This window comes from Lagopus leucura, unplaced genomic scaffold, assembly GCF_019238085.1.
Source record: "Lagopus leucura isolate 7727_CA_CO unplaced genomic scaffold, USGS_WTPT01 Super-Scaffold_100002, whole genome shotgun sequence".
Classification (NCBI taxonomy): Eukaryota; Metazoa; Chordata; class Aves; order Galliformes; family Phasianidae; genus Lagopus; species Lagopus leucura.
Window position 1 is genome coordinate 45,972,043 of NW_024962263.1, and position 21,899 is coordinate 45,993,941.

The 21,899-nt window shown below is 37.5% G+C and overlaps 1 protein-coding gene across 1 annotated transcript in view; it reads left to right on the forward strand.

Annotated features, from left to right (window-relative positions):
* LAMA3 (laminin subunit alpha 3) overlaps positions 1–21,899 on the forward strand; it is a 112,747-nt gene that overhangs the window by 23,775 nt on the left and 67,073 nt on the right. Inside the window, exons 8-20 of the mRNA XM_042869575.1 lie at positions 3,732–3,850; positions 7,055–7,145; positions 8,138–8,269; positions 9,601–9,663; positions 10,926–10,967; positions 11,095–11,232; positions 12,050–12,184; positions 14,713–14,847; positions 17,031–17,168; positions 17,631–17,677; positions 19,064–19,163; positions 20,061–20,113; positions 20,439–20,544. Of these exons, the coding sequence (XP_042725509.1) occupies positions 3,732–3,850; positions 7,055–7,145; positions 8,138–8,269; positions 9,601–9,663; positions 10,926–10,967; positions 11,095–11,232; positions 12,050–12,184; positions 14,713–14,847; positions 17,031–17,168; positions 17,631–17,677; positions 19,064–19,163; positions 20,061–20,113; positions 20,439–20,544 (1,299 nt within the window). The remainder of the gene's footprint in view (positions 1–3,731; positions 3,851–7,054; positions 7,146–8,137; positions 8,270–9,600; positions 9,664–10,925; positions 10,968–11,094; positions 11,233–12,049; positions 12,185–14,712; positions 14,848–17,030; positions 17,169–17,630; positions 17,678–19,063; positions 19,164–20,060; positions 20,114–20,438; positions 20,545–21,899) is intronic.

Here is a 21,899-nt window from a genome sequence, read left to right on the forward strand (position 1 = left end):
GTTAGAATGGATTGCTTCTAGCACTTCCAGCTGATTTGCTGAGAATGTTGGCCAGGTGCAGGCCTCTTGTGGAAGCTGGTAGTGAAGGAACTAAAACAGCTTCATTAACTTCCCAGCAGCCTGAGATTCCTTTGGGGGAGCTGGAAGAGCTTGGTGGGAACTTGAAGAAATGGGGCCAGTCTCTATAAGTTTCCTAGTACAGTGTGGGTCACCAAATGGCTCAAAGTTGCAAGAAGCTGCTTTGTGAGGTAGAGGAAGTTTATGTTCACCTGCCGGAGAAAATGTTACTTTGACCAAATTATTTCTCATCAGTGTTAACAGACATACTTGTGAGCTGTGTGTAGAAAGACTAGAAAGTCTTTGGCTAGAAAGAGCTTTTGGCTAGAAAGAGCTTTTGTTCACGGTATAGAGAAAGGGAAATGTTCATTTCTGTGCACAGATCCTCATTTTGTCTGGCAGTTGGGCTGAGGGTGAACAAAACATCCTATCTTCATTCCTTTCAATTCCTTCCAGCAATCACTTTTTTTTTTTTTTTCCCCCTCCTGTGTGATTGCTTCTTTTATTTGCTGACTTAATATCTTGAGCCAACATCTTATTTGTCAAAACCCAGCCAGGGAACCTAAGCTTGACCTATCTGGTTCCTGGCAGCAAACCATGAGGGAATCTGATCATTTTCCTCAGCTCTGTTTTTGACAATTTCTATGAAAAGGCTTCCTTGTCCAAAGCTATTAAGACATAAGGGCCTAGAGGAGATGCAGAGAATGATTCAGTTTCCCAGCTTTGTCTGTACGATCACACAGTGCTTGGAGAATGGGTTTTCCAAGAGTCATGCTCACAGTTGTACTAGGTGATTTGAATAGTATTTGGTAGGATACATTATAAAGAAATTCTTCCCTCATCATGAAATAGGGCCAGAGTTCTCACCTTTTTTTTTTGTTGTTGTTGTTTGTTTGTTTTGTTTTGAAACACTTCCAGGAATCCTTTTTTTTCTGGATTGTCTTATCCCCTAGTCCAGGCAAAGGGAAGGTTTTCCCAAGTGTCAAGTCCATTGCTTTATAAAGTCAGAAGTTGAGGAACTCCTAGGAAGGTTCTCTTGGAGTGCTTAGCATTTGTAATAAAAGCTTACGTAGCATCCAGATACTTCTGGAAGCCTTTTTTTTTTTCCTGGGTTCTTTCAAAAAATTTCCTGTTGTTCCTGCAAGAAAAAAAAGGAAATGAGGTAAGTTTGTGTTAAAACCATGGTCCTGCTTTTGATTTGTTCTGCTTGTTTATTGTTACGGTTCATTCTTACTCATAATTGTATTATGAGTATTGTATTCCAGTTTTGGAATGTTTCAGTGAAGACAGAACTTTCCTTGAATGAAGGCACCAAAATTAAGAGATTAATTCTGACTAATATCTTCCATGATGACCAAGTTACAAGTTATATATAGCAGATCTATTGTAAATTAGATACGTTTTCTTTACTCAAACTGTGCTTGTAGGATCTATTCAAAATGTAGAGCTATTTGTCAACTTAACTCTCTTCTACAAGCCTGTCGTGAACATTGGGCTAGTCCTGGAATTTGTATTGTTTGGCCTTTTGGCCAAAGTTAAAACAGTAAGGGATTTTCTAGCTTTAGGTCTCCCGCCTTGATTGGTAAAGCCAGCTGATGCATATACAACACCACAAGCTCTCAGTGGAAACATCTCAGATCTTTTCAGTAGATGATCTTCCTAGGCCAGGGCATTTGCAAGTGACATTAAGGTGCCTAGAAGCAAAGTCTCTCAGATATGTCTCTTTCCGTCTTTTCAGTCTCTTCTGAGCACTGCAATATAAACATCTGTTGGAAGGAATAAAAAATGTAACAGAACAATTATTCAGAGATGGAGTGACATGTATATATCCTCTGTGAGTTCAACTGTTACCTTTACTTGGCTTAATAGAAAGGAAAATACAGGAGATGAACTAACCAGTAGTACCCAAAGTAAAATTTGTCACAGCTGAGGCTGTAAACAACCATAAACTGGGGAAAATTCATTTTCTCAATCACCTAATTCTGTCCTTTTTAACATTGCAATTTATTATTATTACTCCTGTTACTGTTCTTTATACCGTGTTTTTTCAGACAGTACATCTTTTTGAATCCAAAATTCTCAGGCATTAGAATGAATTTATACTTAAAACTTCTCCATTAAGAGAACAGCAGCTGGATAAATATATAGCTAAATTTGTTGATATCTCTTTATTTATGGTTATGTGAGTTCCTTTTGTGTATATCTTTTTATTTAAATGTGTATAACTTATCTATAACTGTTTATTTGAAATAAATACATAGTGAATGAGTGAATGCAGATACATCAACCCAGAGGTATTTTTGGAAATGGAAAAATAGAATAAGCATTTGAACATGTTTTTCATGTATTTTCAAAACTGCTGAGACCATACATTTGGAGATTTCTAGTTCTGCTTTTATGCATATAGTTTTGAGATGGTACAACTATTTTTTTCTCTAAAAAGCCTAGCAGCATGTCTTCCTCATGTCTAGATGATCTTCCTGTGTTTCTAGCATGAAAATCTAGTTGGTGATAGGTAAATATGTGCTCTGGAGAGTACTACAAAACATATGAGCATTTGTATATATAAATAATCTAGTTGTTTTTTTCACCTCTGCTGTATTGATGATGAATGGAGTTGAATCTGATGATGTCATGAGTGGCATTCCCCAGGAAGTCAGCACTGGGGCCTGTTTAGTCTTTGTTGATCTAGTTAAGGGTATTGAGTGCACCTTCAGTAAATGTGTGGATGACACTAACGTGGGACAAAGTGTCGATTTGTTTGGAGGCAGGAAGGCCCTACAGAAAGATCTGGACAGGCTGGATAGCTGGGCTGAGGCTAATGGGATGAAGATCAACAAGACCAAGTGCTGGGTCCTGCACTTTGGTCACAACTACCCCAGGCAATGCTACAGGCTTGGGGTGGATTGGCTGGAAAACTCCAGAAGAAATGAACATGGAATTGTTGGTCAACATTCAGCTGAACATGAGCCAGCATTGTGCCCAGATGAAGAAGAAGTCCAATGGCATTCTGCCTTGTATCGGAAATAGTATTGCCAGCAGCAGCAGTGAAGTTATCAGCACTCTGTACTCAGCACTAGCAAAGCTACTACTTGAGTACTATGTTCAGTTTTGGGCCCCTCACTATAAGAAAGACATTGATGCCCTGGAGTGTGTTCAGAGAAGGGCAACAAAACAACAAGTTGCCCAGAGAAGGGCAACTTGTACTCCAGAGGGGTCTGGAGCACAAGTCTGATGGGGAGTGGCTGGGATTGTTCAGTCTGGAGAAGAGGAGGCTCAGGAGAGACCTTATCACTCTCTACTGTGGCCTGAAAGAGGGTTGTGGTGAGGTGGGGTTGGCCTCTACTCCCACATAACTAGCAGTAGGACTAAAGGGAATGACCTCAAGTTGTTCCAGGGGAGGTTCAGATTGGATGTTAGGAAAAATTTCTTCTCTGAAGGAGTGTTTTGGTGCTGGAATGGGCTGCCCAGGGAGGTGGTGGAGTCATCATCACTGAAGGTGTTCAAGAAATATTTGAATGTTGTAGTGAGGGACATAGTTTAGTGGGAAATACTGGTGGTAGGTGGATGGTTGGACTGGATGATCTTGGGAGTCTTTTCCAATCGTGGTGATTCTATGTTTCTATGAATTCTAGCATGATAATGAAAGCTGACTTGGAGTATTACTTTTCCAGCCTGCAATTGTCATGGACATGCCACTGACTGCTACTATGATGCTGATGTTGATCAGCGTCGAGAAAGCTTAAATATTCATGGGCATTATGAAGGTGGAGGAGTCTGCATTAACTGCCAGGTAAAAAGATTTTGGTCATTTAAGTAAATGATTTTTTGAAGAAGGTGTACTATACTGTTGTTGTGCCTGCACTGATAGTTATGAGGCTGGCCAGTTTAGATAGCTCCATTCCTCTACTGTTATTACTTGTACTTAGAGTAGGGAAATAGGTGTCTGAAAATAATTTGCATCATACAATATTCCTTGTCAGTGTATAATGATACATACATTATGTTTATGCGCCGTTCTATGTGATTCAAATAAGGCCACACAATAAAACAATTAAATTAACTACAAAAAATTCCCTTTCCTGTTATTATGAAGTCTGCCATTTCTCTGCTTAATAAAGGGAAGTAAAATTTCCTAAATAAAGTACCAACGCAGTCCAGCTGGTTCTTTATTGAAGCAAAACGCTTCAAAACAGAAGAGAACTCTCCTTCATCATCAGGACTAAAGGAGGACAAAGGTGGTACCAAGAAGGAAGGTTTTTGGTATTGAAAAAATGTGGAATTGTAGGATGGACCTCTGGAAGTCATCTGGATTAGAGTTCCATTCAAACCAAGGATAGATGCAAGTAATATCAGTTTGCATAAAAAATGTCCAGTCCAGTTCTGAAAACTTCCAAGGATGGAGATTGCATAGCTTCTGGGTAAATTTATTATAGCACTTAAGTACTCTTATGTTAAAGAAGTTTTTGTTGCTGTTCAGTGGGAATTTCTCCAGTTGCATCTTATGGCAGTTGGCTTTTGTCTTGCAATGCATGTCTAAGAAGACATGGCTCTGTCTTCTCTGTAACCTCCTATTAGATATAGAAAACTGCCACTAGACATTGTACTGTCCTTAAATGTATACTCTCCAAGCTAATCAAGGCCCTTTTCTCAGTTTCTCCTGACATATCATGTGCTTCAGACCCTTAGCATCCTTAGAGGCTTGGCTGGTTTGGACCAACAAATGTCAATTTGGAGTCAGAGACTTCACACTATATGTCATTAATGAGTAATACATTCTTGTAAAAGAATCCTTCTCATCCTAAGTAACTTTTATAGTACTATGACTACTATCAGAAAAGATCATACAAAACTCTAAACTACCTGATCTAATCCTGGCGTTATCTGTGCTTTGAGTGAGGTTGGATCACCTGAACTGCTGAGGTTTCTACCAATATAAATTTGTAATTGTCTGTGATTTCTGGGTTAAATATAGCTAGAGAGATTTAAAAATCTGTCTTCCTTTTGTTGTTGAGTCTTCAGAAGTATGATGATAAGGGAAAATTATCATTAAGCCTATTCTCCTATGAAACCTACAAATAATGATTTGTATCTATTACCATGTTGTGCATTTGAAAATAAGGCTGTATATAAGAAGCCAAAAAAAAAAGTTGATATCTAGTAAAATTTAAAAGGGTGTTTTCCATCTTATTACCACAGTGTAATCAAGTGTTGTCCAAAAAGCAATCAGAAGATAATACAGTTATTTTTTACTAGCATGAGCAGAAAAAATGTTCTTTTTCTGCCAGTCAACATTTCTGTGCGCAGCTTTGTTCATGCTGTCTGGTAGGTTTATCTTGTTAGTCCTTCCTGCATGTCTCAGGATCTTAAAATTCAGTCTCGTGGTCACTGCATAATGCTGCCCTCAGCTTTCACATGTTCTCCCAGTTCTTCCTTGTTTGTGGGAGTCTTCTTGAACAGAGTATCTCCTCCTTCAGGTTCATAAGCCCCTGCATCCTAAAACTGCCTTTGATAAAGTAAAATTAACTTCTGAATTGCTTACTCTCTGCTGCATTGGGATGGTTAAAATTGTCTTTGAGTATCAAGGCCTGTGATTGCAAGATTAGCTGCCAAAAAAAAAAAAATTTCATCCACCTTCTTGTTCAGGCAGTCTGTAACACACCTATTGCAGTATCAGTGGTGTTGTTGTGTTTTCTGACCCTTATCAACAAGCTGTGCCAATGTTCATCACCCGACCCAGAGAATGGCATTCACCACCTGCAGCTCTGTCCAGGATGAGGCCTCTAATGTGCCATGGGTGTCAGGAATCTCTGAAGAACATGCCCTGCAATGTGTTGAGTCCACTGCTGCATAATCTTCAAGTAGTTCTGCAGTCTTAAGCAGTGTTACTGGGTCTTGCCAGGCTACGCGCTGCAACAGCTGTTGTGTCTCCATCTGCTGTGAGATGTGAGGAGCACCTTCCCTAATCTACTGTTAGCCTTTCTCAGCAGTAACTCAGTTGTGGAGGTGCTAGAGGAAGTACCTGGCAGAACTACTAGGACTATTGAGCAATGTGAGAACACCAACCGCAACAGCAACATACTGAGTACCCTGCTCATCAGCTGCCCAGCCAGCTGAACCATTTAGTCTCTGCAGCCATGTGTTGCAGCATACCCTGAGGAGGAACTAAACAGCACGAGGGGGCTGAGGGCAGATGTCTGCTGCTTTGCTTGCTCCAAAGCAAAATTTACAACCTTCTCTCATCCCTTGCTCATGAGACTGACTCCACCAGTGTTTTGTGACTCCTAATTACTCAATTTATGAACGCCATTACTGGTGCATGCTCCTGTCACCTTCACCATGAGGGAGAGCTTTACTACAAGAGTTACAATTTATTTTTTTTACTCAGGACTTTTTTTCACCTGAGAAGTATTTTTACTGTATTTCAAAATACGTATGATGTTTTTTTCTGTGTTTCTAAAACATATTTGTAGAAATGCATATTTTTGTAATGGAATAACTATTTTGTCTGTGTTTCATGTAGACTGCTTAGGTTTTGGATTATATTGAGGTTGCTAATATTGGATAGTGTATTCGTAAGAAATAATAGCATGAGGAAAACTCCATGCAGTTGTCTGTATGATGTACGTGTGGCAAAAAACAAAACAGAAAGCAGTATAAAATAAATATAGTGATAGTGTAAAAAGGAGGAATTTTATTACTAAATTGAAATTATTTTCTGTTAAGTAGCTCATTTTCATAATTTGAAGTTAAAATTTGGCTACTTTATGTGAGAGTACTGCAATACAGAAAGCTGTACAGATGAAGTAGTTAAAGAACATCAAATGACAAATGCTGTACTTATTGTGTAAATACTTCTTTTTTTTTTTTTCCTTTTCCTGAGATGATCCTTTCTTAGTTGTGTATAGGAAGAGTGTTAAGGATGTTATTGTTTCTTAATTCTCCTTCCAAGTTCTCTTTTTTAGTTCATATTCTCCTCCTGTTTTATTTTGCACAGCATAATACAGCTGGTGTTAACTGTGAGAAGTGTGCAAAAGGTTACTATCGTCCTTATGGTGTTCCAGCAAGAGCTCCTGATGGCTGTATATGTAAGGTCTTCTGTATTCAGTATCTTCTCATTGTGGTAGTGATGTTCTGGTTTAGTGGGTTTTTTGTTTTGTTTTTTTGTTTTTATATAACAAGTGCAGGGGATGCATGTTTTTGGGAGGGGAAAAATAGTGCGCAAAAGATATTTGAAAAGAACTGCAAACACATTGTGTTGCTTTAGACCCCCTCAATGATGTTCTTCTCAACATATGTGGCTTCAGGCCAGCAGCAGGACAATAGCAGGAAGTAAGCCATAAAAGGCTGCTGAGGAGGTAGGATCAACTACACGCCCCACAGCTGGCATGCCCTCTGAGAAGCCACTCTTATCTCATAACCTCGTGACTTTGCTTCTCTTAGCTCTCTTATTTACATATCTGTTGGCTCTTAGTCACTTGTAAATTTTATTTTATAACTCAAAAGGTTCCTAAGGATTGTTGCTCCTACTTTATCTAGTGCTGAATCATCTGTAATAAATAGTGCAATGGAATCATTGCTAATATAGCATTTAAAAAAGATGAGCTGCGTATAGACAAGAGCGAAGAGCCAAATTATGAACAGGCTGATGGAGCTTTGTGTTAAGTAGGAGGAAGCTATGGTTTGTTGTGTTTGATATGGATGGAAGGTCAAACAGTGATGAAAGTTCTACTGTAATGCTGCATGTGATGTGTAAGGGAAGGTGGATCCTCAGCCTAGACTTTGGAGAGAGATGAGCAGAAGTCACAGAAAAAATAGATGCTGTGCAGAATAATAACGTAATAAAGTGCAGCTTTCTGGATTAAAAAAGTTAAACACTAAGAGCATCTCACCTCTAAGGGGTGTTGTAAAGATTAACTGATGATATAGAGTACTTGGGGAAATATGAAATGGCATGCAGGTGTTAATTCTTGAAATGAGGAGATACAACTGTAAATAACATTATAATGCCATGTTGCAATGCTCCAGAAGACAAATTAATTCATTTCCAAGAAGTGCTAAATTTCTTATCCTTGCTTAGCTTGCCCTTGTGATCTGGAGCGTGCGGAGGGCTGTGAGGAAGGATCAGGCCGCTGTTTCTGCAAGTGGAATTTCCAGGGAGAAAACTGTGAACACTGTGCTGATGGATTCTATAGTTTTCCATCTTGTATCTGTAAGTATGAAAATAAAAATGTCTCTTCTCTTGTGTTGTAAATGTGCTTTAAAGGACTGTTTTCCGTACACTTGATTTATTTCATCTGTTTGATTCATCTGGCATTTCAGATTTTCATGTTCACATTTTCTGAGAAATCAGTAGTCATAACACTGAAGAGTTTGGTTTACTTATGAAGCAGTGGTTCCCTGAAAATCAAATAGGTTGTATTGCATTGTCAGAATTCGTGCAAGACATCTCTCTGTCCCTCAGTCATGAATTCCAGTCCTAAAGCCATTGGAGCAGTTTTTCAAATGTGTTTCAAGGTCATTATGTATAACTTACTTGAACTAGAAAGTAGGCTATTACTAGGGAGAGAAAAAGGAGAAAATGGTTTTGTGTTTTCTAGGTCTCAAAGGATTTGGAACTTGCAACCCTAACAAACCAAGTTTGTGGGCTTTCAGAAGATTCTAGAAATAATTTAAAATAGTTGTAAATTACCACCTGCATAATGTTGGAAAGGCAGAGCATAAAGCTGTCAGTGGTGCTTTCATACTTTTGCTGGACTGCAGATAAGTGCAGATAATATGGTTGAAGAGAAGGCTACAGGTTTATTTAAGATTTAATTGATTCGGGGAAAGATGTTTGTAAAGCCAAAGAAAAGAAATGCATGAGAAAAAATAACATCACACAAATGCTGAGTGTCTCCATTTATTGAAAATGGTAACAGAATGAAATCAAATGTCATTAATTAATTGAAAATTAGATTTTTACTTTAACACAGATTAAAACTATGCATTGGCAATTGAGAAAATTAAATGTTTTCCCCTTAGGAAGGTGATATAACATCGGAATTGTGTTTACTGCAAAAAAGCTTATGACTCTGTGATCTGATTCTAAAAATGCAACAGTGAGAGTATCTTGTCTCAGATGCTGGGGTTTTGGGCACTGAGTCATAATGGCAAATAGCAGGAGATGAACTTTCAACTGGAAATAAAAACTTTGAAATAAATATGTAGTTCCCCAGATACTCTCTTCATGCTGTCAAGAACAAGAAATCTTTCTGTATGAAAACAGAGAGAGCAGGAAAGCAATGTACTAGCATTTCCAAAGGATGTTTGGCCTTTCATGCGTTTCTTTGTGGACAGACTTTTACCTGATTTGGAGAACAGAAGTTAAAAGTTTCTTAGACTTTCCTAACTGAAAGAGAACAAAACGGTAGTTGATTGCTTGAGTCATGTAATTATCATGCTCTTCTTCTCGACAGGACAATACTTTATAATTTGTCATGATTTTTACTGAAATAAGTGCATCTCTGTAAACTATACTTTATTGTTTCTTTTGTTTTAAAGATATTCCTGTTTATCCTTTTACTTCTCCAAATCCAAGAGATGCTATAGCTGGTGACATAATAGGCAAGTTCTTTGTGTTTTGTTTATATTCCCACTTTAATCATTTTTCATTATTTCAGTAGTGCTTGTTCTTTCAGGAAGATTTATTCAGTGTTGCTATTTATCTTTTGAAGCGCCTTTTTTCTTACCAGAAGTTCATTACATAGTCTTACTCATATTAAACACTTTAGTAGGTTAGCTCCAAAAAAGTTATGGATCAGAAACAAGTTTGGCGACCCTCCGGCAAACATCTGCAGAAGATCCTGACCATCTTGTTAAATACTCATGAACAGATCCATCAAGGCTTTCTGACATGTATCACTTGTCAGCTGCTTTGCAGTGTAAATCTCTTAGGGCTAACTGGCCTCTGTTTCTAGGCTGTCTTCTTACACCTGGCAAATTGTACATTGCCTTTGGCAGTAAAGAACTTGCATTTCTGAGGGATAAGTATTTCTTATTTAGCCCACCCCGAAGCTGTCTGAAATACAGTGATTGCCTCGGTGGGTTCTTTAGCATATGTCATCATACTGCAGTACTAAGACATCACAGCCTGTGCCAGAACAAATGACTACTTGAAATATACTTCAGGATTAATAACTTAAACAAGCAGACAAACAACAACAACAACTATTAGAATACTTTGTAATATCCTGAAAGCAACATAATTCCATTTAATTTTCCACTAGTTTTTGCAAAAAACACCCACCAAAACCCTCCCCCCCCAAAAAAACACCACAGAACAAAGCAGGGATAGGTAGAGAGTGCACATCCATTTACAAGTTCTAAATCCCTTGAAAATGTCTGCTTCTAGTATTATAGCTCACAAAGCTTTAGTTTTGGGTAGACAGTTATCATCCCTGGATAGCATCAAAAATGTATCATGTAGACTTAAGGTATACTCTGTTGCATATTCTCTTACATATGTTTAAAATAAAGAAGAAAAAAAATTGCAATGATAAAATGAGGAAAAGTATGCAGGAGAAAACAGGTCTTGAAACTATTTACATTTGCAACAGTAGTATCTCAGTCTGAAGGCATAGGAAAGGTGGGTGTCTTTAAATGGAAATTTTTGTATCTGAAGAATTAGTGCTCTCAGACTAAGCTTGTGATTATGATTTACTTTTCTAATGAGATTTGTGTGTAAGGATCATGTGAATACTTTTGTTAGCTCAGTAGTAATAATTACTAAGGACCAATATCATTTTCTCTGTAAAAATACGAGGAGTTGCATATTTTCATGTACTAACTCCTGTTCCTTTCTGTCTTTTTGTTCCTACCATAACTAGAAGGTGGCTGCAAAGCAGGATACTTTGGCCCCCAGTGTCTGCGTAAGTTCTCTAGTTTCTTTTATGCTTGGAGCCAGATTTCCAGTGTAAGTGCCAACATTTGGCTTTCAAGTGAAATACTGTAAGATTCGTAACACTGCAGATGTTTTCTTTGCAATGTTCTCTCCAGCGTGCCAGTGCCACGGCGCAGGAGTGCTGGGTGGAGACTGTGATGGAAATACTGGGCAGTGCAGATGTCGAACTGGATTTCAGGGATTTTCCTGTGATACCTGTGCAACTGGCTATTTTCATTACCCTTTCTGCCAGGGTAAGCCAAAACATTCCCTTTCAGCAGCTATATCCAAAAATAAAGATCCATACTTTGTACTGAGAAATGAAAATCTTTTGACAAGGAGATGTGTTTATAGCAAACTCTCCCAAAACTCATGGAAGTCAAAAAAGTAGAAAAATTTGATGAGTGATTCCTAACTAAAAATGCCTCTATTAATTGATTGCTGACTATTTTATGATGCAGATATCAGATTGCAGTTAATTTATGCTTGATGATATCTAGAATACCAGTTGAAGCATTTCTGTTACTTATCTTTTTTTAAATTTAATTTTAGTTTGTAACCTTACTGTGATGAGAAAGGGCAGCTTGATTTATCAACACCAGAAAACTGTCTCTTTTTAGAGTGCTTTAATTATCTGTACTGCCTTCTTATGCATCTTACTAACCCTTCCCTCCTGAGACTGTAAATCCCAAACCATAAATTGTTTAATTTTAGCCTAGAGAAGGGGGAACTGCTTTCAGTGGTTGAAACACCACTTAGGATTGATGAGTCTGTCCACGAGTGAGGACAGACTGTGTGCTTTTGCGCTGGCATAGAACTCCATAGTTACTCTGAGCCAGATTCTTTCTTTAATAGATTTTCATTAATATCTACCTCAATACTAATTCCTACTGATGAGCAATCAATAAAAGCTAATAAGAAACAAATGTGACAGCCTGAAAAGATTCTGACCATCAGAGAATGTTTTTTTCTTTTGTTCTTTCTTTCTTTCTTTTTTTGTTTTTGTTTTTGAAAGATGAAAGAAGAGAGCTCTCTAGAGACTGCATCTGAAAATTCTTTTCTTGGTTGCAGTGTGTGAATGTAACTCAGTGGGTACCCAGCCTGAAGTCTGTGATTTTCTTGGAAAGTGTCTTTGTCGCTCAGGGGTAGTTGGACTTCAGTGTGACAGCTGTCAGCCTGGCCACCACTCTTTCCCTGTCTGTGAAGGTAAGGTTGCAGACTGCATGTATGGAATCCAACAGACCCCTGAATAGGCTAACTGCAATGCTTTTAATGTTGAAGGGGGTTGAAGTTGTATTCACAGCACTAAGTAAGCAAGACACTCTTCTTTTTTACAGTGAAATCTTCATGCATTTTCATTCTCTAAGCACTAATTCCAGGCATTGTTTCCGTACTAGGGAATTACGCAGGCTTTTCTCGTAATCAGACTGATTTAGCTTCAGTTAGCACAGCTGTCTTAATAATAACTAAAAGATACGAAAACTGTTTTAATAATGGAGGCCTAAAGCAACAGAAAATACTTGATTGCTGGCAAGGAACTGGCATGGTTAAAAAAAAAAAAAAAAAGAGCTGTGGAGAACTAATCTACTTTTGCAGAGGATCTGTTTAGTTCCTCATACAATGTGTCTTTTGTAAATTTGAAAGTGACATTTTGCCCTTCACAGTGATTTCTTACTCATTTTAGCATCATATAGCAGGCCTTGAACATATAAATGTGAAGCATGAATGATCTCTATGTGATTTTACCAGTGTATATGATGTCAAGGACTAGCCTACTGTTTACATGAAAGGAAAATTGATCAATACCGAGGAAGTATGTTGTTGAAAAGCATAATACTTCTGTGTGTTCATGAGGGTACCATCGAGTCCTATCTGCCTCTATGTTCTGTCTGCCTTTGCAGTGAATGAGAGAGACCCTTAATCCTCAGTAATTCTTGATAATCCCTGCCCCCAACAGTAGCAGGGGAGTGGAAATTGATGAACTTTAATGTCCCTTCCATCTTAAACCATTCAGTGATCAGTGAATTTTACACTGAAAAAGAATGTAAGATATTGCTGAATTTTGATGCTTAATTTCCTGTACAGAATTTATATAGAACATCATGATTCGCCACTTTCTTCCTTATTATTTCAGACTATGGCAGTCTTCTTCTTTTTGGACTTTGTGTACTTGTTTATATCCAGTAAATAGCTGGATTCTTTAAGCACTCTCAAAGATGTATTGCACTGTGTTACCAAACACAATGGTTAGAATAAAATAATACAACATGACTGTATCTTAATGATCTGGAGTAGATTAGCTTTTAAAAAATGAAAGACATAAAATCAAGTTTTGTGTTGGTGCACCATGCTTAGTGGGCTTTAAAATATTGTAATTTTTTTCTTTGAACTGAATTAAGTAGAAATCTTAAAGCAAATCAGATCCGTATTGAATATGTTCAAATTTATAACAACAAAAGCAGAGAAGAGACATAAAAGTTTAAGAAAGCATGCAAAAATGAATAGCAGAAGGCAGGCAAAATAGTTGAAAACACAACCAGTGGTATTACTCAAAACTGCTGCAGTTTGCAACTTGTTCTATTAAAATAAGCTGCTGTTAGTCAAATTTAAATCAATGCAGCATGCTGTAGACTGTAGTCGAAGATGAGCAGCCCAGGCTGATGCTCCTTGGAGCTATCGTATTCTGAAGGGAGGTAGTTCTGATAGCTTCTTGGCTGCTGCAACTAAAACTGGCCTCTCTGATCTTGCCTTGTTGAAATCTGTAGTATTCAAACCTATTCAATAGCAGCAAAAATCTAAGTAATGCTTTTAAACTAATTAATGCAGTTAAAATAAGGAGAAAACATTATATAGAGTTCAGCTGAGAGTAGACAGCTGCGGTAGTGATGATTTTGAAAGCTTTAATGTTTATATTTTTTTTATGCTAACTTCCTAGCAAATCCTGTGTCTTTCCAATATACTTTGAAGTAAACACAGCAAAGCCTAATATCCTTGGCTGCAGTAAAGGAGGAACTGAAAGGGGAAACTGGGAATGTGAACATGGAACAGAAAGATAGTACTTGAGCAGTGTTTGTTTTGTATTTCTGTCAGACAGTCATTTCTGTTAGCTGTATAATACAAGTGATTAACTGCAGACCTTAGCAACTGGGATTCCCAGATGGGCTCCCATTCATGTACCTTAAAATGTTCACTTGTGTAAATTCCAGCATCATTTCAATAAAATAACAGGTCTTATCTATGATAGAACTATTAGCCTAAAACTGATAAATGCAAGGGAAGTACCCATCCAGCTAGTTAAGTCTTACAGCGTGCCTGCTGCATCATACTAGTAAGGTTATTCTCAGGCATCAGACCTAGTTTAGCCTTGTAGTTGCTTTTTGTCAGAGATTATTTTTTTAAAATGTTGAGTACTTCTGTCATGTGCCTTTTCTTTCAATTTTAAGATGCATTTCTGTTCCTTACACAGATATTTTGTAAGGAATAAGAACAGATCTAAAAACTGTATACCATAAAGTTTCAGAAAGAACATGATTATCAGTGTTCGAGCAGGCAATTATATTATAAACATTTATTTCAAGATATTTATATTTGGTGAAACTGTTTTGTCTGGATTCCCCATGATTATTTGACATTTGAAGGTGACTTTTTTTTTGGCAAATTCTATTTTAAAATAACTACTTACTTAGAGATGCATCCCTCGGGTTATTTAGCTATTCTTTTTTTCCTCTGTGCAGAATGCAATTGTGACTCTACTGGCTCACTGGACAATACATGTGATCTTAGAGGGCAGTGTCAGTGTCATACTAACTATGCTGGATTTAGATGTGACCAGTGTGCTCCAGGTTACTACAGCTATCCCAGCTGCTTGCGTGAGTAACAGCCTTTCCTTTTCTGCTGAGGGGTTGCTGTCTCATTACCATACAGTACAGAAGGAAGTCATTTTTTTCTCGAATATATTCAATATAAAACAACCTATGTAAGCATGATAGTTTCCTCCTTTTCAAAGCTGACAACAGGAACACTGTTGAAGATCCAGCCAGTTTCCAGGCAGGCAAGCACTCTGGTAGACCTCCCTGGTGCATATTGCTGTTCCTGTTATCTGTACTAGTTGGATTAATATAAGCACAGAAGTGTTTGGCCTTGGTGCATTTGTATCTCTTTTTTAAAACGTGAAATCTAAAGAATCTAAAGCTTAGGCTTTAATGGGTGTTCTGACTCATTACATTTCAAGAGTATAAGTTTCATTGCAACTGGTTTGGCCTTCTAATATTTGATACATCGTCCTGTAAACTTCTAATTGCATTAGTATATGCTCTTGACAAGTGATAAAACTGTGCCATAAATACTAATCTAGAAAGGCTTGACCCTGAAAATTTTCCACAATATCATTATTTTTCTTTTGCCTAAGCGTATTAATTGATCAGGCCCAGACCATGTGTGTTTTTACAACAGGCACAATGAAACCTGCAGATGCCGCGTTTAAAACAACAATCTACCTAAACATTCTGAATAGGACTCTTCTTTCCTAGAAGTGAAAAGTGTAGATACTAAAGGAGCAACATATTAATTAATGAATTATGTGGATAATCACAATAATTTTAAAATAATAAAAAAATAATCCTACAGGTTTATTATTCCTTTTTAGGAGGTAGGCCTATTACTGAAATAGTAATTTCATTTCATTTCAGCCTCAGATTGTGTCAGAGCAAAAACTTGTTTCCTGAGCTACAGTAGTATTGTTTATTTTTGTGGCCTTATTACCATATGTGTGTTATATAGGTGCTTGAAACAGTAAGATTGTTACACGGTTTATTTTAAAGTTTGCTTTAGGTCTCCTCACCCCTCAGATGTAGAAATGTAACGAGCACCTATATTCTGTGTTTTGCCATTCTTTTTTAAGTGCAGGTCTAGATTTCAGGAAAGATTTTGCTCTGTTCTTTCCATAACTGTAGGAAGATTGAGAAAACAAAGTCAAAACCTAGATGGAACAAAGATGGTGGGAAAGAGATTATAGTTCCAGATACCATAGAATTACTTGGGTTGGAAGGAACATTAAAGACCATCCAGTTTTAACACCCTTGCCCTGGGCTTGAGCGCCTCCAGGGATGCAGCACCTGCAGCATCTCTTGGCAGTCTGTTCCAATGCCTCACTACCCTTTCTGTTTAAAAAAAATCACCTTAACATCTAAGCTAAATCTCACTCTTTTTGTTTAAAACCATTCTCCCTTGTTTTATCACTATCAGATCATGTAAAAAGTATATTTCCCTCCTGTTTATAAGCTACATTTAATACTGGAAGGCTACAGTGAGTCGTCTGTGGAGCCTTCTCTTCTCTAAGCTGAACAAGCCCTGCAGCTCCCTCAGCCTGTCCTCATAGGAGAGATGCTCCAGCCCTCTAATCTTCTTCAAGGCCCTCTTCTGGACCTGATTCAACAGCTCCATGTCTTCCTTGTTTTGGGTGCCCCACGCCTGGACACAATACTCCAGACAGGGCTTTACGAGGGCACAGCAGAAGGGGACAATCACCTCCTTCACCCTGCTGGCCACTTCTCTTTTGATGCAGCCCAGGATATTGTTGGCCTTCTAAGCTGCAGGCGCACACTGTCAGCTCATACCCTGCTTTTTGTTCACTGGGACCTCTCAGTTCTCCTTGGAAGGACTACTCTCAATGAGTTCTCAGGATCTGTGCACAATCTGTGATTGCCCTAACCCAATTGCAGCACCTTACACTTGGCCTTCTTGAACCTCACTCAGTTCATGTGGGCGCACTTTTCAAGCCTGTCCAGGTCCCTTTTGCTGGCATTCCTTTTTTCTGTCATATCAATTATACTTATTCCTGTCAATAAGATGAAAACAGTGTCAGGATGGAACAGACCATCTCCAACTTCTACCAGCAGAGCTGAGAACCCTGTGAATTACTAATTTCAAATAACAATGAAGAACTCTCTATGAAGTATTCAAAACCTCTACTGTAATAGAGTTTTTGAAAGTTATTGCTTGGTATGTACAAGATGGACACTACCAATATTTTTGACACTGTTTTATATTGTAGCTTGTCAGTGTTCTCCTCGTGGTTCCCAGCACAGCATATGTGAGCCAACGATGGGGCAATGTGAGTGTCAAACGGGCGTTACAGGGAGACAGTGTGACAGGTGCATTTCTGCAGCCCACAGTTTCCCCTACTGTGAAGGTAATGCTTGAGATGGAAAATCCTCCATTTAACTCATATCTCCCCCCATTTTTACTGTGGGATTCTCCTGGACATTCTGCTTTGTGGAATTTTGTAGAAACTGGCTGGAGTGTGGGAAGGGAGGGCCCCACAGGGAGTCACAAGGTGTGCACATTAGATGAATTCATTCATCATTCTCTATGTTATTCTAAGAAAATATCTCTCAGTTGTAGGTTGATGCTATATTTTTCCAAGTGACTGCATTGCATACTGAAACAGTCTAAACTAGGCTAAGTAAATGTTTGAATAACCATTATAAAAGGCTTCTGTTGGTCTTAAAGTATTTAAGTCACTACAGGGTGACTGGATTAAGGAGCCCTTTGAAAGTTGCAAATGTTATATTGTACTTTTCCATTACAGTATTTCACAGCTGTTTTTCAAAAGATCTTTTAATGTTTTGTTTGTTTTTTAAATTTCATAAAGGAGTCAACAGTGAATGTAACCCTTCAGGCAGCATTGATTCTCATTCTGTAAGTATTCTGTTGCTGCAAAGAGCAGTATCTGTTAACAGTTCATGTACAGTCTAGGTCTTTGCTGGCCACATTCACTTCATTGCCTAAGTGCCTGAAGCATAATTTTCGACTGCGGAAGAATTACACAGACTTATTTGTAGAGTGAGAGTGGAAATGACCTTTGTGTTTTGCTCTTTGATCGTATCAATGCACTTCCCTCCTGAGGGTGATGGTGGTTGTTCTTTTTATATATTTTAAATGTGGAATATGCATACTGTTTATGTACTTGGTGTTCTAGAATATATATATATTATATCATAATATATACATGCAGATATGCGTTCGTGCCTGTGCATGTCTGATTCTGGGTTGATATAGAGCATTTTAGCACCAAATTATTCTTGAAAAAATTATTCCTAGTAACTGCTGATATTCTGCTATTATCATTTTCAATACTGTGATGGTTATTAGTAGCATGCTATCAGAAATCACAGTCAGGATCAGAATCTCTTATAACCCATACATATGGGTTGAGATGAAGACTGGCAGATGGAAGAGTTAGGTTCATGTACACGTTTGTGTGCATTTTCCACATTTTCTTTAAGTTAACCATATGTAAGATAGTTACACCCTGGAAACAATATTGATATATCTGAGCAGATAATACTGCTGAGAGACATCCGTGACTCCTTTACAGAAAAGGATAGAAAGAAGGAGGTATGAAAAACAGAATTCAGTGGTATTTGCCTCTGCTTGTCCGTGAGAACAGATGCATATAGGAGTAAGAAGTGTTGTTGTTGCCTCAGAAAAATATGATTTAGCTCTTAATAATTATTTTTTCAATTATTTATGAATGGAGAATATGAGAAAATATGATGGAGAGAAATAAAAATGTGCCTAAATCAATTCTACAGAAAGAATTGGACCTCATATCCGCTATTAGTATGCCATTACTATAATTTGAAAAAATTACTGGTAATATTAACGTTTTTAATTTGAATTGGTTCACATTACTGCTGTCTTTTCTACTCTGCCCTCCTAAGAAAAAGAGAGCAATAAAGGAGGAAAAAAGACATGAAAATTAATGACTACTTTTAAGGAAAATTGTATTTTAAAGTTTTTGCAAAGCAGTTAATGCTTTAGAGCAGTTCTAACAAGTCCATAAAAGTATTGCAAAGTGCATCTGTTGGTTGGGAGATTTATAGTAATTAGATATGGAAAAACAAGCAGTCTGAAACAATCCTGTGCTGATAGCATGAGAAAGAAAATCCAAGAAGTCTGAATCTGCCTCAGTTTCCATGCTTCTGTGAAAGTCAGTAAGCTGCCTGAGTTGCTGTTAATAAAAACAGTAAAAGCTGTTTTTGTGAAACAGATGAATTTCTTTTAACTCATTTCTGTCGTTAGGGCTATTGTCAATGTCTTCAGCATGTTGAAGGTCCTACGTGCAGTAAATGCAAACCGTTGTACTGGAACCTGGCTGAAGAAAACCCTGAGGGATGTACAGGTATGGCTTCACGACGTTTTTCTTTGGGTAATGAAATGTGCTTTATTCTTTTGAAAATATCTTTATTAGCTGTAGCCATCTTTGCTACGCAATGACTTTTTCAACTTGTTAAGAGCATGTTTTTCCACATTATTTAATTTAGACACCTAATTACTTGTGACAGCAAGGGATATTATGTATGACAGCAAATGTTCTCTGTCTTGCAATGATTTATGCTTCCTATGGTCTTACTGCAGTTTTACAGCATTTCTGTACTTAACACTTGAGACCAGAATCTGGCTTATTATTTTGAGAAAGCAGGTTCTTATTCATTTATTATTATCTCCTAGTTTGTGCATACATCTTTCATTTTCAATATTTAACAGTCCAAGCATCTCAGATTTTGTTTTCCAGACTTCTCATGTAATTGGTCATCTTTGATTTCAGTCACAAAGTTAGTACTGGATTTCACCAAACCTCTAGGTCAGCATAGCTCATTCCCACAACATTTTCTTCATCTGTATTTCATATGAGAAATTGTGCTGGTCCCAAAGTAGCACTGTAAAATAGGAACTGCCACTCGGGGTGAAAGACACAATTTTGCTTCAATTATCTTAATGTTTCTAAGAAAGAAAGCAATTCCAAATCCAAATTCAAGACTGTTTTTATTAGATACAATTAGAATTCTTTAAAATATATCAGTTAACTGCACATGCGCACAAGTTTTCATTCTTCTTTGCTTTTTCTTCTCACCTTGTGCCAGTATCCATTTGCTGTTCTGAACCTTCTGGAGTAAAATCTCCCATGTTGCACTACGACTCAAAATTGCACGTTAAGGATGGTAGTGGTTGTTGTTTTCCTGCTATGTATCTTGGAAAAATGAAATGCAGATTTTCTTTTTCTTTTTCACCTGGGCAGCATGCCTGTGCGATGTGAGTGGAACACAAAGTGGAGTTGGGGAGTGTCGGCAGGTAAAGTGAAATTCTAAGAAAGGCATGAATTCAATGATTTCTATAAAGATAAAATACTGTAACGCATGGTAAGGTAGAATTGCTATGACAATAAGTGACTACTGATATCGTAATTCTAAACATTCTTAATCATCTTAAACATAGAGATTTTCTCATCTTTTCATTAAACTTAATGAATAATAAAAGTTATGTCCAGATAATACTTTTTTTTGTTGAGATTAGAGCAATTTTTATTCTTTACAATTACAGTGAATGCGAAGTATTGAAAGAATGAAGTTCTGGAGAAGGTGCTGAAACATTTTCGATTAAATTATTTTCTTTGTAGGAAACTGGACGTTGCTATTGCAAATCTAATGTGTGTGGAGATTTCTGTAACACCTGTGAAGCTGGTTATTATGCTCTTGAAAACAAAAATTATTTTGGCTGCAAAGGTAAAGAATGTTTCTAGTAGCACACTTGCATTTAACACAGAAGCGTTCGGCATTCCATAGGTTATTTTTTCAGATGTGGATTTACTTACTGAATCACTTTTGCACTGTATTTTGTACTATTGCTTGTAACAGAAGTGCAAGTCTCAGTTTGAGCTGGAAGAATTTCGCACATGAAAATTTTCCTTCGTCTTCCAAAAGGAGAAAGAGCAAGGCAGATGTTACCACTGTAGTTCTCAGAAGTTTTGTGACTTTCAAACTTGAGAAAAATTGTTTCACTTCATCATCTTTTGTCTCTCCATCCCCAGTACCTTGGTTTACTAACACCTGTCTGAGGATTTGTTCTCACAGCCATTTGAGTGATTGCACAAGGAGCTGCTGAAGGTTGCCCAGCGCAGTGTAAATCAGTGTAAATTTGGGCAATCCTACACTCTGTGCCTGGCATTCATTCCTGCATGTGTGCTCGAGCCTCATTAATGAAGCTCATCTCATTAATCCATTTTGAAGTCCAATACCTCCCACTCTGAGAGGGTTTCGGTGAAGTCAGGAGTTAAAATTCAGTACAAAGTATAATGAGATACATAACACTCTCAAAATACTTCATCCTAGGAGAATACGTGTCATAGGTAAAAGACAAGAGATAAGGTAATTGAAGGTCATTCCTTCTCTTACTCTTATCGGAACACAGGGCAAGGGATGTTTGATTTTCCTGTAGGCATTATTTGTAAGTGTGGTAGCTCTCTGTTCTGTTGAGCACTTTTCTGAAGTCTTCTGTTGGATTAAAAACTTACCCTGATATTTTTTTTTTTATTTTTTTCTGATATGTTTGTGTATTGCTTTAGGCTGAGGCTCAATGTGTTTTGAAGCACAGCATAGCAATGATATAAAGGAAGCAGTCATTCTCCTGAAGGATACTCACTCTGCCATGTATCTTTAGCGCTGTAGGGCTACATCAGTGGATCCTGTCCTTCCTTACCCCACCTGGGATTTGGATTTGTTCAGTTTATTGAAAACACTTTCACTGTCTTCAGTGTCCAAGGACGATGCATTTATTTTTAAAGCATGATGTACTTTTGGCAATTATTTTATATGTGCAAAGTGAAAAAAAAAAACAAAACAAAAAACACAGAAAAACCAACCAACCAAAAAAACCAACAAAACAAAGACAGATCTATCAAATAAACCTTCCATGTTTAATTTTCAAACTGAAGATCTAATGAAAAGGATCTTTCTTCACAAAGTTGAGGAGTACTTTAATTCTCTTTGATTTCAGTAAGATTACAGATGCTCAACATTCTGTAAATATGCTTAGGAACTCTCAACCTTTAAGTCAGTTTTCAAATATTTAGCTTGCATGT